At 37.9% G+C, this 15,991-nt stretch overlaps 1 protein-coding gene across 1 annotated transcript in view; it reads left to right on the top strand.

The window, feature by feature from the left end:
- The window catches only part of Dnajc15 (DnaJ heat shock protein family (Hsp40) member C15), a 55,598-nt gene that overhangs the window by 30,526 nt on the left and 9,081 nt on the right, over positions 1-15,991 (top strand). The window contains exon 5 of the mRNA XM_036200075.1: positions 2,881-2,951. Coding sequence (XP_036055968.1) covers positions 2,881-2,951 — 71 coding nt within the window. The remainder of the gene's footprint in view (positions 1-2,880; positions 2,952-15,991) is intronic.

Here is a 15,991-nt window from a genome sequence, read left to right as displayed (position 1 = left end):
TCAAGGCAATAATAAGGTGTGGGTAGACAAGAAGTAACTCTCATCTGGAAGCTGCAGCGTTGGTGAGATAAGGCTAGCTGGTGGCTTTCCCTGTTCCCCTGATCTCTCTAAAGTTTTCACCCCTGTATTTGGCTCCTTGTTTTTTATTTAATAAGACCATTTAGAAATTCGCCTACATGAACTGGCTTTTTGGAGCCCAGTGCCTAAGATGTGACACCTTGCTCAGCCTTGATGCAGGGGGAGGGGCTTGGACCTGCCTCAGCTGAATGTGCTCGGCTTTGCTGACTCCCCATGGGAGGCTATACCTTTTTCAGAGGAGGGGATAGGGGATGGGCTTGGGAGGAAGGAGAGGGGGGATCTGTGGTTGGTGTGTGGAATGAATAAAAAAAATTTAATAAAAAATAATTTAAAAATAGGCAATGCCATTGATTTTCAAGAATATTATAGCTGAGGTGACTTTCAGACTTTGTTTCATGTATTCAGTTAAAGCTTGATATACAGAATAAGAGCTAACACGCCATGTCTCTTCAGATACATACAACAAATTGGTGCTTTTCTAAACTGGTGTCTATTTTTTAGTAATTAGCTTTGTGAGGGACAGTTTGTGACGCTCTTTTATAGTTATCTAATTCTTATAATTAATAATCTTGTATAATGTCAGTGTTCACTGGCTAGAGCCTTCTTTCTCTAAGGCATTTGCTTTTTGTGATTGTTGTTCTTGGTTTGGGGGTTTTGGGTTTTGTTTTTTTGGGGGGGGTACTATAAAATCCATGAAGCACCCATTGCATATTCCATCTGAGATGATATCATAAGGTGCAGGTCATAGACTGTACCTGCAAGTCATTTGTATGTAGGAGTCGGGCATCCAGAACAAGAGAGCATAACTGATGTAGAGGTGCTGGAGGGGTCTCAAACAGAAGGGTCGGTGCACATCAGCACAGGAAGTGGAATTGCGCTAGCTGACAGAGCCATGTGGTTTTCATTTCTTAAGCAATTAAATAAGAAGTGTCCTTTCACTTGTGAATATCCAATTGTTACTTTACTTTCTCAAAACTCAATAGTTTTTTAAATCAAACAGTATCTATTTGAGAGCTACCTAAAAGTTAAGTTTAAAAATGTTCCCCTATCATAAGGCTTCTGTAAACAACCAAAAGAAGTATTCTCAGGTCCTTGCATAAAGGAACTTGTTTATTTTATTTATGGAAGAATGGTTTGCATGTTCATTTAGCCAGTAATAGTTCTTTTTTCACAAGGGATCTTATCTTTTGAGACAGTCTTGTTACATAGCCTTTTGAGTTCAAGATCCTTTTGTCTCAGCATCCTGAATGCTAGAAGTTTAGGCATGTGACACTATTGCAGGCCCTTAATAGGATGTATTAACATGTGTGGCAATGTTATTTACCTGTAGGAAGTTAGTGGTAGCATGTAATTGATAAGAAACTGCTAAAATTTGGAGCACTAACAGAAGCAAAGATTGACACCTGATAGCGAGGGGAGGTGTTGTTCAAACAGAAGGAGGATCTTAAGCAGCATTCTGGACCCTTTAGAAGGATCAGCCAACTTCTGCAGACTCTGAGAGCTACATTTTAGGATAATGCTTCTGGGTCGTTCAGGAAATGTTAGATTGTTTACATTCAGCTTTTTAAATGTACAAATATATATATATTTATATATATATATATATATATATATATATATATATATATATACATACACACACACATATATATATAATGTATTTTCATAAACATCCTTTACTCTTTAAAGTAATCCTTGTAGATAGGCTTCACTGTATTTATGTTACATATGAGAAAATGATAACTCAGAGAGTTTAAATGAGCAAGACAAGTTCATAGCTGAAGAGCAGTAGAACTAGGATTTTTGAACTTAGAACTGAATAGCTAAAATTGCGTGCTTCTTGCTAACACAGAGTTCATCCCTTCGGATTCCTTTGAGCTTCACAACTACCCTCATACTTTAAACTGGATGTAAACTTATCCATTGGAAGCGTGGTAAAGTCAAATCACTTAAGTACAATAGCTGTTAGGTACAGCAGCCTCTATTGTTGGTGCTAAAATTCTTCTCATGCTCAGAAAATGAACTAAATGCTTATAACTCTGAATAAATCAGTGTCATCATTGTAATTTTATGTTTGTTTTCACTATCTCCTTTAATTTTCACTCACATTGTAGGCTGTTGTACACCCGCCCTTTCCCACAGCTCTCTTACAAAGCTAGATACACTATGAACTATGTGGAGTTTGGAGATTACTTGTTGATGGCCTGACAGAAGGCAGTTATTCTAGAACTTACTGTGGGCACTGTCCTAGCACTTGGCAGCAGCCTTGACCAACATCAGCCAGTACTGTGCAGCAAGACTGATCTAAAAGGCTAGCAGACTAGTTCTGGAACTCCAGTACCTCGATGGTATCTGTCACTTTCCCCCAACATGACCTTAGAAGCACAAAGTTTCAATACTTGAAGTGTGCATACTGTGACTCTTCTGGCCTGTGTATGTGGCATGTTGATGGATGTGGTGGTGGTGTGTTATTTTGGTGCTGGGCACCAAACCCTGGTTCTCTTGGCTGCTAGGTAAGGATTCTATGATGGAGCTAAATCTCCAACCCATCTTTTATTTATACAGTTTTTAAAACCGAGAATGAGGATAGATATTATAATGTACTGAGAAGGAAAATATAATACAGTATTGAGTCACCATGATTTATTTTAATGGTTAGTAGAATTAAGTATAAAGCTTGTAATTTTTTATTTGTCCACAAGATGGTGAAATTCTCATTAGTTTTTAATTTCTTGAAACCCGTATAAATCATTAATTTATAATCTGTATTTTGCACTATTTGTTAATTTTTTTTTTTTACAGCCCATCTGCTAGCAAGGCCAAGATTAGAACAGCACACAAGAGAATTATGATTTTGAACCATCCAGACAAAGGTAGGTAGTAGCTCCATTTCCATGGTCGGATGTGCTATAAGTTCCTTTCAGTTCATTCCAACTCACATAATTAATACAGGGCTGAAGCGGGAGTTAGGTGCCACATGTGTTGAGATTTTCCTCATAAGCAAGCGGGCTTGTGGTTCAGAGTTGAGTGACTCAATGGAATTGGTGGATATGAACTGTTAACTTCGAAGAACTTAGTTGCTGACTTTAGGGATGAGTATCAGAACTCACTAATGCTCCCACATTTTGATCAAGAAAGAAAACATGCGCTATGAGGCTGTGATGTGGAATAAGCTGATCTGTGCATCATCTATTGTATCTACTAAATCTTAAAGATAAAAGTAGAAGCTTTAGGGATTTCCTCCATATCTCTGTAATTTGTCATAGATGGTTATGAATTTTTAAATTTTGTTTAAGAAGACTCTGCGACTGAGCTATTTATTTCTCACTGGCCAGGTTTTTAATGTAAATTTATCTTACAGAAAGACAATTATTATAACTTTAACTATACTACAGCTGCTTGATAGAGAAAGTCCCATATGTTCATTACTGTCTTGCTTTAAAATAACAGATGGGAAAAGTTGCACTGTATTTCAGAAGTCAAGGGGGTGGAGGCAGGAAAGTGAAGGCTTTCTTAGATTCTTATTTATAGACTTTCAATTTTGTAATTATTTTGGAAAAAAATTAAAATGAATTTTGGATTCCTATTCCTTTTGACACCAAAATAAAGCATTCTTTTTTCAGCTTTCTCAACTTAATTACTTACTATAAAAATTCTTTTCACTGAACATTATCGCCGTTGGTTTTGTACTTGCTGTTCTTTAGTGTGAATAAACAAGAGAATAAACTTTGAAAAGAGGTTTTGCTGAAATTTTTAAAGAGCTTCAGCAGTTACTGGAAGATCCACTCAACTAATTTGCTCTTTATTGTATGCTTTCAGAGCAATTGACTGAGCAAGAAATGTGTTTAAGTGACTCCTTGAAGTCCTTTTTCTCCTGAATGTCCTCTGCCCCTTCTGGGTCAAGTGTATGCTCTTGGCTGTGATTGATCACAATAGTATTAAGCACTCCTGTCTGTCAGATGATTGATAAGTTGTTGGTTGTTTCTACCAGAGAGGAAGCAAGTTCTAAAATGTATCCAAGAGAGTATGTGGTTTTACAAAAAAATTAAAATGTTTGCATATGTTGGGACCCAGGAATACCCAAAATAATGACTTATTTTCTTCTTAGATTATTTATCAGAGATATATCATATGTATGAGATATATCAGACTTTGGATGCCAGTATGCCTACCAGTACCTTCCTATCTAGTTTTGTGTGAGCAACTGAGTGAGAAAGGATGAGCCATGCAAGCAGGAAGCTAGTATTTTCTGCTAGCATTTAGTCTTAACATTCCCTTAATTTCTCCAGATTTTAGTTTTTATCGTGTATTTAAAAACGGGATTTATTCTAAAGTTCTTTTTGTTTATGGAACTTAATGTAATCATATGTTATACCTATGAAGGAAGGAACTATATTCAGATCACACGTTTAAGAAAGATCTCTCAGTCTTTTCAGATTTTGTACCCTCTCTGGGTGTATTGATGCTGTGGGTTATTCCCCCCCATAGAACTGCTAATTTGTTCAGTTTAAAACATCTGGAATTTCCTAAGCTCATGGACTTCCTAAATCCTGTACCAGCTGTGATGATTGGTGTTAATTGTCAAAGGGGGACAGACCTATAGCCATGCCTGTGGGGATGATCTTGATTATATTCACTGAGGTAGGAAGACCCACCACCCGCTGTGGATGACGCCATTCCCTGAACAAAGAAATCTGGGTGGTATATGATAAAGAACACTAGTTTGAGCGCTATCATTTATGTGTTCATTGATGTCTTCTGACTGTGCGTCCTGTGTGACCAGTTGCTTCCAGATTCTTCTGCCTTGACTTCTCTGCCATGACAGACCTTGAACTATAAGATAAACCCTTTGTTCCCTTGAGCTGCTTTTGTCTGAGTATTTTATCACAGTAATAAAAAATTAAGTAAGTCGCATTTGGGAAGAAACACAAGTACAGTGAACTAAGAGGAATATCAATACTTTCTGTGTGTGATAAAGTTGGAACACTGACTCATAAATTTGAAAATTATCTTTAGAGAGTCATAGGTTTTTCAACAAGATGTTTTCTTGACCTTAAAAGGAGAAAGCTAGAATATTGTAAAGCATAGTGATGAGCAATTCAATTCTGTCCCCACCTTTTCTGTTTTTCCAGAATAGTTGTTCTGACCAGGTCAGCACTAAGTGCTGTAAGCCCTTACAGATACTAACCTCTTCTAGTACTGAAATTCACTTCTGTGCTCCCCTAACTCTGACCAAAGTCACTTTTCTGTTTGTTACCAGTTGGTGGGATAAACATAGAGCAGCATGTGTGCAATAAGCTTTAATTTCTCAGGTTGTACAAAGACTCCAGAAAATGAACGTGGGAAATGGCTGGGAATAATATTTTTATAACTAGTTTGAAATGATCATTCAGGTGTCTTTCAATAAAAAGTAAACTTAGTGAGTTAGAAGATTAATGCTGTAAGAAGTATCTCGGGTCTTTGATCTGATGGTTTGAAGCTAATGTCTTAGTTTGTCAACTTTTTTAACTGCTGAAGAAAGGGGTTATTTTCTATAAAGTCAGTAGTTTGATATACTGCCTGATGAACATCCAAGAGGGAAGATTGACAGATGGGGCAAATTTGAAAACTAAGCTACAGACTGTACTTCTTGTCTTCCCTTTTGAAGACAGGACTTCCTATAGCCAAGCCTCCTGCTGACCTCAAACTCATTATGTAGCTGAGGATGACCTTGAACTTTGATCCCCTGCCCCACCTGGTTACTGAGGTGCTGGGATCCACACAAAGGCTTCTGTATGCTACAAACACTTCACCAGTTGAGGTGCATCTCTAATCTGCCTGCCCCTGGGATTTCTTCCAGGCTGTCTAGATGGTGATTCTTAATGTAAGAATTCTATATGTAAAAAATTAAAAACATGTATGTTTGCATGTGTGTTATGTTTTTATATTTATATGTATGTTGTATTAAATACATATATATGTACACACATGTTGTTGGTTATTTTTGCTCTTTTGGGGGGGGGCCCACCACCTAGCTCCTACCAGAGTCTGCAAGAAATATGCAGCAGATGACAGCTTGTATTCATAACGTCGACCCACCAGATGAATAATTCTCTGATAGGGACCCCACTTGGCAAAGACTGTGGGTCACTGACTGAATCCGTTTGTTTCTGTCTGCAGTTCTCTCATGTGCTGCCACAATTCCTCCCTAAAAAGAACAAATGTGAGGCCCTTCACACAGCCTGTATTGGTGCTGTGCTCTCCACTTACTGGGCCCAGTTATGTCTGTGAGTTGACAGTAGGATGACTTACGCTGTGTAATTTTGGTGAATAAAACATGCTTTCTCAGCCAGGCCTTTATTCCACGGCTTTAAGACAATTACAGACCTCAGAGCAAACCTAAAATAGACTAGTTGCCCCTAGAGATGAATTGCTCAAGGACAAGTTCCCAGGTGTCTTATTGTGGAATCAAGGTCAGGCATTAAGCAACTTTAGTGCCAGTTTTTTTACTTGCAAAAGCCTGGCTGACACAATTCCCTGTACAAATTCTCTCAGCAACTGACTTTCTGCACATATTCCTAATCTCACTTTTATGATACAAGGCTCAAGGTTCAGCCAACTAACTGTTTATTGCTTAGGTCCTGAATTCAGTGTCACTCTCTGTGATGTTTCTAAGGCTATGTGCCTGCTGTCTGCACAGCAAAGCATTGCCATGATTACTCACTTCTAGCCAGTCAGAGTGACATCTTTAGCCTGAAAAAAACTGTGTGACCAGAATGGCTCTGTTTCTTATTGTTTGTTCAAGATATGCTATACGACCCTGAAAATACAGCTCATATATTGTCTAGAGTTTTCTGTTGAGGAGGATTTTTCATGATGAAGTAAAAAGAGAAAGTTATCATCAGAACATGTGAGTTTCCTTATTATCCCTCAGATAGAAAAGATTAGCTCTTGTCATATTTGTAGATTTTTTTTTGCATACCCTGGGCAGCGATAAGCTCCTAAACAAATCACACACAGAGGCTTATTCTTAATTATAAATGCCCAGCCTTAGCTTGGCTTGTTTCTTGCCAGCTTTTCTTAACTTAAATTATTCCATCTACCTTTTGCCTCTTACTCTGTGGCTCGCTGTGTGGCTGGGTGGCTGGCCCTTAGCATCCCTCTCCTTGTTCTCTTGCCCTTTTCTTTTTTCCTCCAAGATTTCTCCTGTTTATTCTTTCTGCCTGGCAACCCAGCCTATCCTTTCTCCTGCCTTGCTTTTTGGCTGTTCAGCTCTTCATTTGACCATCAGGTATTTTAGACAGTTGAAGTAACACAGCTTCACAGAGTTAAACAAATGCACCATAAAAGAATGCAACACATCTTTGTATCATTAGACAAATATTCCACAGCATAAATGAATGTAACACATCTTAAAATAATAATCTACAACATATACACACAGATCTCCACTCTGTTAGTTTGCATCTTCTTCTCTTTCATCAGATTGCCTAAGGATTTGTCAGTTATTAACTTTTTCAAATAACTAACTCTTTGGTTGGTTTAGCACATGTCCTTTCAGTCTTTTTTTCATTAATATCTTACCTAATCTATTATTTCTTGCCATCTAATGGGTTTGGGTTTGGCAGTTTGTTGAAGTTCATTATTGGTTTGTTTATTTAAGTGTGGTAATCTTTAATTTGTGAACCCCAATAAAGCTTATCTGGGGATCAGAGGGAAAAGCCAGCCACTGTATTAAACATAGAGGTCATGCAGTGGTAGCACATGCCTTTAATCCTATCATTCAGGGGGCAGAGATTCACCCGAAGCTCTGTGAGTTCAAGGCCACACTGGGAACAGGGCCAGGCGTGGTGGCACATGCCTTTAATCCCAGCACCAGTTAACCATATAGGTCTGGAGGTCTGTACAGACAGGCAGGAAGTGATAGAACTGGGTAGAAAGAGGAAGTGATGTAGCTGGGCAGAGAAAAGAAGTAAGGTGGCAGAACACAGAGAGGTATATAGGTGTGAGTATACAGGAAGTAGCTGTCTCTGGAGGGTGAGTTATTGGTAAGGTGAGGTTGGCTGTGGCTTGTTCTATTCCTCTGATCTGTCAGTTTTCACCCCACTATCTGGTGCTAGGTTTTTTTTATTAATAAGACCATTTAGCAATTTGTGCTACATTTAAAATTTCAGATTTTTAAAATTAAAAAAAAAAGTGTGAACTCATATCTCTCAGATTTTCTAATGTGAGCACTTATAGCTTTCAGTTGCCTTGGCTGTATCCCAGTGGTTCTGATAGATTGTGTTCTTACTTGTCTCTAGGGATATTTTAATTTCTTCTCTGATTTCTTGAGTGGCCAACTGTTCATTAAAAATTGTATTGTTTAGTTTCTATGTATTTCTGTAGTTTATTTCTACCTTTATTCCATTATGCTTTAATAGGACTCAAGGAATTATTTTGATTATTTTTTTTTTGTTTTAAATGTGATTTATGTCCTAAGATATGACTAAGTTTGGATAAGGTTTGATGTGCTATTGAGAAAAATGCCTATTAGAGTATAGGTAACTGAGCCAGTAAAAGAATGTACATTAAAGATATGGGTTAATTTAAGTTGTAAGAGCAAGTTAGTAACAAGCCTAAGCTATGGCCAAGCTTTTGTAATTATAAGAAGTCTCCATGTGGTCATTTGGGAGCTGGCAGGACAGATGCCTAACATCCTGCTGCGTATATACACATAAAACCTGAGAAAGCTTTAAAAAGATTCTAAATGGCTGGGCAGTGGTGGCACAGGCATTTAATCCCAACACACGGGAGGCAGAGGTAGGCAGATTTCTGTGAGTTCGAGACCAGCCTGGGAAGAGAGTGAGTTCCAGGAAAGGAGCCAAAGCCACACAGAGAAACCCTGTCTCGAACCGCCTCTCCCCACCCCCACAGCTTCTTAGTCTCATGTCTCTCATGCTGGCTGCAATACAGAGACCTGTCTCCTGGAAGCTGCATGCATGCTTGAGCAGCCAGTGTGTCATGAGCTAAACCATATGTCAGGTTTAAAGTTTTGCTCATGCAAAAGAAACGGTTACAGATATGCAGTAAAGCAGGTTCAGACAGAAAAATCCTCTAAACAGGTTACAGTGTGTTTAACAATGTGCATAGGCTTAAGGAAAAAAAAATGGGTATAGACAGTCATAAAAATAAATAATTTTAAAAATAATAAAGTCGTTAAAGAAAGAGTAAAGTAATTTAAAAAGAAAAAAAAGAATAAGCCACATAGAGATGGAAAATACATAGTGACTCTGGATCCTGTATGTTATTGTGTTGTCTTTGAAGTTTTTGATTGCTGGTAAACAATAGTTGCTGAGAGACATTGGATTATGGAAACTGCCAAATTAAACCAACATATATATTTTTAAAATGCCTTAACTAAAAAGAAACCAAAAATTTTGTCACATTGAAGAAGAGGTTATGCTTTTGTTTACACAGGAAATGAAAGGCTGTGGATTCCTCTATCTATTGGTAATATTTTATATACATCTGATAAATCCAGTTGATCTGTAGTATATTTGACTCTGAAGTATCTTTGCTTTTTTCTTTTTAGTTTAGAAGGCCTATTTAAATATGAGAGTGAGGTATTCTAATATTGTGTCAGCCCAGACATGGCCTTTTATGCCTTTTTGTGTTTGTCTTATGAAATTAGAGGCTCCAATGTTTGGTACTTAAGTGTTTACAATTATATCTCAATGTGTGGTTCCCTGTTTAAAGATGTAATGCCCCATTATCTTCTGATTAGTGTTTATTTGAAGTTCACTTTATCTGATATAAAGATATCTATGTCTGCTTCATTTTGATGTCCAGCTGCTATTTTCTATCATTTGATGTTGGGTTTTAGGTATCTTTCCTGACTAAGTGAGTTTCTTGGAGACAGCATATAGTTCATTCTTGTTTTTCAATCTGGTCCATTAGTCTGTGTCTTTTTAATGTGAGTTGAGGCCATATACATTTAAGATTATTATAGAAAGGGGTTTGGTCTTTCCTGTCCATTTGCTAGGTGGTTTGTTTTGCTAGGTTATTGGTATTTCTTTTTCTTCTCTTATATTAGTTCTGAGGATTTGCTGCATTGCTGTGTTGGACGTGGCAGTTTCTTTCCTTGGTCTACTATGTTCTTCAGTTACTTTCATGGAGTGTGAGCTTTCATGTGTTTTCCTAAAGGGGACTCTCTTAACTTCTTCCTCCCTGTAATGTATTCCATTAAGAATTTTCTTTAGTGCTGGTTAGGTTGTCATGAATTGATTTAATTTTTGTTTGTCTTAAGATATCATTGCTCCATCCATTTTTGAAAGATACCTTTTGGGGGTGTAGCATTCTTGGTCCCCAGTTGTTTAACATGACATGTTTTATTCCAAGCTCTTCTGGCTTTTATTGTTGTTGATGGAAAATCTGTGGTGATTCTGATATTTCCACCTTTGCATGTAAGTCAATATCTTTCCCATGCTGCTTTTAGGATTTTTTTTTTCTTTACTTTGCATTTTTGACATACTGGCTATGATGTGTCATGGAAAGTTTCCTTTCTCATGTCTTTTGGGAGCTCTGTAGACCTCTTGTGTTTGGATGTCTGCTTGTTTTGCTTGAAGTTTGGAGAGTTTTTTTCTGCTATAATTTCATTAAGTAGTCTGTCCATTTCATTTGATTTTACTTCTGTTCCTTCTATACCATAAATTCTCAAGGTCAGGGTAGGGGGCAGGGTGAGAACTGCTGACAGAAGCCAAGAGTCTGTAACAGGTGTTAGCCATGGTGAGAGAGACTGGCGGCCAGAGGTCACTCTGATATGTTAAGTAGGCACCTATATTAGAAGAAACCTCTAAATAGGCAAAGTGCCCTGTGCCCTCAGGAGTCAGAGGCATGTGGCTCTCTGTTTGAGGCCAGCTGGGTCTCAGAGTTCCAAGGCAACTAGGGTTACACAGAGAAACCCTGTCTTGAAAAACCAAAAAGAAAAAAGAAAAAAATTTTAATATGTAATATATATATATAGTGTGTGTTGTGTATATGTATGTATGTGTAGCTCAGTTAGCTGTTTGTCCTGGGATTCTTTGATATCTAACAATCATCTCATTCATTTCAAATATTTCTGTTTGGCTCCTTTTCAGTGTTTCAATTTCTGCTAATATTTTTCCTCTATATTTTGGACTTTCACTTCTAATTTACTGTTTTGTTCACTTTGGAGACTGTGTTGTCGAGGTCTTGGATAAATTTCTTCTTTCATTCATCCATTTGTTCTTTCATATGATTGTTAATTCTTTTAAAGTAAAATTCTGGATTTCTTTTTCTCAGGCGTTTCCACCATCTCTTTCGTTTCAGGTTCCTTTATGGGGAATTGGTCAGTTGGGGCTGGGCATGGTGGTTGTGTCACATTCCCAGTGCTTGCCTGTCATGGTTTTGCTTCTGTTAAAGTGAGTTTGTCTTTCCGTTTTGATTTCTCCTTCTCAGATGATGTGGGGTAGAAAAAAGATGTGTCCTTCAAAACTTTAAAGAAATATAAGCAGTGGTGGTACACACCATTAATCCCAGCACTCAGAAGGCGGACACAGGCAGACCTCTGTGAGTTCGAGGCTAGTCTGGTCTACAGAGCAAGTTCCAGGCCAGCCAGGGCTACACAGAAAATCTAAAAAAAAAAAAAAAAAAAAAAGAAAAAAAAGAGGAAAAAAATCTTGAAAGAAAACTAAGGGAGAAATAGTTTAAGGTGAAAGCATGCTCAATTTTTTTGTTTTAGGATCGAACCCAGAGACTTTAATGGAACTCACCTCTTGAAATTAGTTTCTTTTCTCTTCAGTCTAAATTTATGTATTTAATCATTTTTAAATGTATGTTAATAGAAGTAGTATAATCCTTTTAACATTTGTGTTTTCATAATTTTTTCACAATTATAGTGTTATACTATATACAGTATATATATATATAAAATTTTATATTTTTTATCTCTACTCTGACTTATTAGAAACTACTTATATTCTCATGTCAATCTCTGCATTCATTCTCTTATAGTATGTAGTTTCTTTAAGTAGATAAAGAAAATACTCACTTAGGTAGTTGGGAGAGGAAAGGTTGTTTTCAAGGTGCCTGAGTTGGGGGACTCTTTGCTGCTGAACCAGAATTCAGCAGTGGTGGTTTCTTAAAATTAGTTGCATTTGGAATCCAAAACCACACATGAATTTCAGAAGTTCATTACATAAAATGTATGGGTCTATCATGAACTTTGAATTGATTTTTATACCCAAGTATGATTTTGTAACATCATCACTGATCATTTGGAAAGTACTGCTTCACTGAGAGTTCTGAATGAGCCAAGTGTTGATGTATGTCACTGTGGAGTATTTCTCAAGATGTAGTCTGGGCACTAGCAGCCAACTCTTGGACTTACTTTAGACCTACAGAATCAGAAAATGGGCAAGGCCAGCAAGGTGTGTTGATTAACAAGTCCTCTAGAAAGTCTGATGTCTGAGAACCTCTGAAGTTTCCAACCAGGTCCAAGGTGTTCATCAGAACTGGTTCTGACCTCTCTCACTGTTGTTCCCTGGTCATCGGAAATGTCTAGAAACTGAAGCTCCTGCTTCTTTCTAAACCTTTCTCTTCTGCATTGTTCAAATCCAAAAGTTGATGGTATTTAGAGAGAAAACTTTGTCAAGAGATTTCTGTTTCAACCCTAGCCTCCCGTGTCCTACCTCCCCATCCCCGCCCTGCCCCAGCATTACATCCTGAACACTTCTTAATCCTGCAGTGTTGGTTTTTGTCTTTCTAGCGCATGGATAGTGAGCAGGCCTGCCCTTAAGCAGCTTTCCCCGGCCATTTGCCTGTTTTAGCTTCTTTTCCACACCAAGAACAAGCAAATACCATGGGAAAGGGAGTGCTAAGTGTCAAAATACCATCTTCGGCTTCCTCGTGTCATTTCCAGAACCTGTGGATACTTATAGTCTTATTTCCTGAATAAACTCTTTATAAGCCTAAGAAACATGAAGGAGTTTGTTGTTTTGATTTTATTGGGGAGAATCATTTTTGTCTTTAATTTGGTTATTTTCAAGGTGATACAAGCTGTTCCATCATTACCAAGAGCAGAAGTTAAAGATGCTTACTTTTGAAGCATCTCACAGGCAGATGAATCGGCTAGTAGATTGTTTAGCAACCGAGACCTACTTCAGTATGAAGAGAAGCTAATGAATTTGAGATAATTAGTAGTTACTCTCAATTGATGCTGGAAATAAACCACTTCTGATTGAGTCTGAATTAAAGAATTAAACTGGTAGCAGAGCAGTTTATTGAAAGAAAGATGACTTAGAAAGGGCAGGTAGATTTTAGACAGGATTGGAGAAAAAGAATACTATCTTGTTAGATGTAGTACTCGGGAGATAATCCAGGTGGAACTGGAGTGTAGAAAGATGGACAAAAGAGGAGTCTGCAAGTCTTGCAACTCCAGCTGTCCCAGAGCCTGAGTTCAAGGCCAGGCTGGCTGCCATAGAAGACTTTGTCTTGGGTTCTTTTTATTTTGTTTTAGTGGGTTTGAGATACAGCACCATGGTGGAGCACTTCTTTTGTAGTATGTACAAAACATCTAGGTTCAGTCCCCAGCACTACAGAAATAGTACCAAATAAAAAGTTACAGAAAGTGAAAGTGTGTGTCAAGATAGAGGGGAGAGTCCAGGTATGAGGAACTCAAGTATTTATAAATTAGGAAGAATCAGCAAAAGAGATGGAAGGAGAAAAAAGTATAATAGAAGCTGAGATGGGAATACATTTAAGACAACCAACTGAGCTGAGCTGCTAAGAGGACCATTAAGAAGAGGGTGGGGAAGTGGGCACTTGGGGTTTTGTTGGGTTTTGTTTGATTTTAGTGTTAGAAGAATCTGTGCCAGGCAGTGGTGGCACACACTTTTAATCCCAGCACTCAGAAGACAGAGGCAGTTGGATCTTTGGGTTGGGAGGACAGCCTGGTGAGTTCTAGGACAGCCAGGGCTACAGAGAAACCTTAAAGAAACAAACAAACAAACAAAAAGATGGAGGAGGAAGGAAGGAAAACGGAGAATTATTTGTGACCTTAACAACAGTTTCAGCTGGCACTGATTTAGAAGTAAAAACACTTCAACAACTTTTTTTGAGATTTGTGAGAAAATGGAAGAAATGGAGTAAGCTGCAAGAGAGGATTGTGGCACTTCAGAAAAGAATGTTGGGAGACCCTGGTAATTTTGAGCAAGCTTGTGTTGTGTATCAGTGGAAATGATCAGCTAGAGAGATTGATGAGTTAGAGATTACACTTAAATCAACATAAATGTTCATTTACATTCCTGCATCAATTGCATACATATGGAACAGAAATTTGGCAGTGTTTGATGTGAAAAGGAGCCATGGGTATATAGTTGCTCTCAAAACCTTCAAGACTTCTTAGTATAAAACTACAAAAAAGTTAATGCGTCTTAATCTCTAGGAAGGACATACAGTGTCTTTATTAAAACCCAGGTACTACCACGATCTTCTGTTCTCACTCTTCATTCAGCTAACATCTGTTCACCCAGCACTGCTGAGTCTACAGGATTTCATTTAACACACCTTGTTGAGATAAGGTGTTCATATTTATAGAGTTAAAGTGTGCGTTTCAGAACTGCATGATAGAGAAGCAGATGCTTGGAGCCACCATCACAGTAAATTTTAGACCATTGTAAAAAAAGAAGCCCTTTTCCTGCTTAGGTTTCTTGTCACCTTGACACAAGCTATTGTGTGAGAAGAGGCATCTCAATTGAGAAAACATCTCCATCATATTGCCTGTAGGCAAGTCTGTAGGGCTGTTTTGTTTCTTTGGGGGGCGGGGTGTTGTTGTTTTATTTTTGTTAGTTTGTTTTTTGATTAACGAGTGATATGGGAGGGCCCAGATCACTGCCACCCCTTTACAGGAGGTTCTAGGTGCTAAAGAAAACAAGCTGAGCAAGTGGGAAGCTGTGATCCTCTTTGGCCTCTGATTCTGATTCACCTCTTGTCTCCAGTTCCTGCTTTGCTTGAATTCCTGCCTTGGACTGCAAATGTAACATGTAAACTAAATAAACCCCTCCCCACATTGTTTTTGGTCATGGTGTTTTATGCTAGCAATAGAAAGCAGGCTGAACAGAAAGCAGGCTGAATAGAAAGCAGGCTGAACGGACCCACCCTTCCCACTCCAGCTTCTCAGTGGTGGGCCATGGATATGTCCTTGTGTCAGTACAACACTGTCTTGATTTTGAAATTGCTTTGAAAGACGTCTTCACATTGTGCAGAGTTAGCCCTACTTATTCTTCTATTGCAGGATTGCTTGGGCTATTCTGAGTACCTTTCAATGCTGTGTAAGTTTTCTATCAGCTTTTCAGTTTCTACAAAGGAATTTTGATAGGAATTGTCTGGATCTGTAAAGCAGTTTGTGGAGTTTTGCTGTTATAACAGTGTTAAGTGGTCTGATGATGGGTGTGGGATGTTTTCTTGTGTATTTAAATCTTCCGTAATTGTGTTCATGTTTTGTGATTTTTTTCAGAGTATAAGTTTTATACTTCTTTAATTTCCTATTCTTTTTGATGCTGTTGTGAATGAATTATTGTCTTGGTTTCATTTTTTGGGTTATTCAGTGCAAATGTATAGGAATGCAATGATTTTTGTGTGTTGGTCTTATATTCTGCAACCTTGGTGAAATCATTAGTTCTAATAGTGTGTTCCTTCAGATGGGTTGTTAGTATATATGGTCATATCATTCATTAATAAGAGATATTTTGACCACTTGTTTTCTTATCTGGATGCTTTTTGTTTCTTTTTCTTACCAAATGCCTTACTTTGAAACCCCAGTAAAATGTTAAATAAATACAAGTGATAAAAATGGACATCCTTGTTTTTATATCTGATCTTAGGAGAAAATTCTAGTCTTTTACCCTTGGGTACAGATTCAGGTCTAGCATTC

The sequence above is a fragment of the Onychomys torridus genome, chromosome 9, assembly GCF_903995425.1.
Source record: "Onychomys torridus chromosome 9, mOncTor1.1, whole genome shotgun sequence".
Classification (NCBI taxonomy): Eukaryota; Metazoa; Chordata; class Mammalia; order Rodentia; family Cricetidae; genus Onychomys; species Onychomys torridus.
This window is presented reverse-complemented; position numbering and strand designations above follow the sequence as displayed.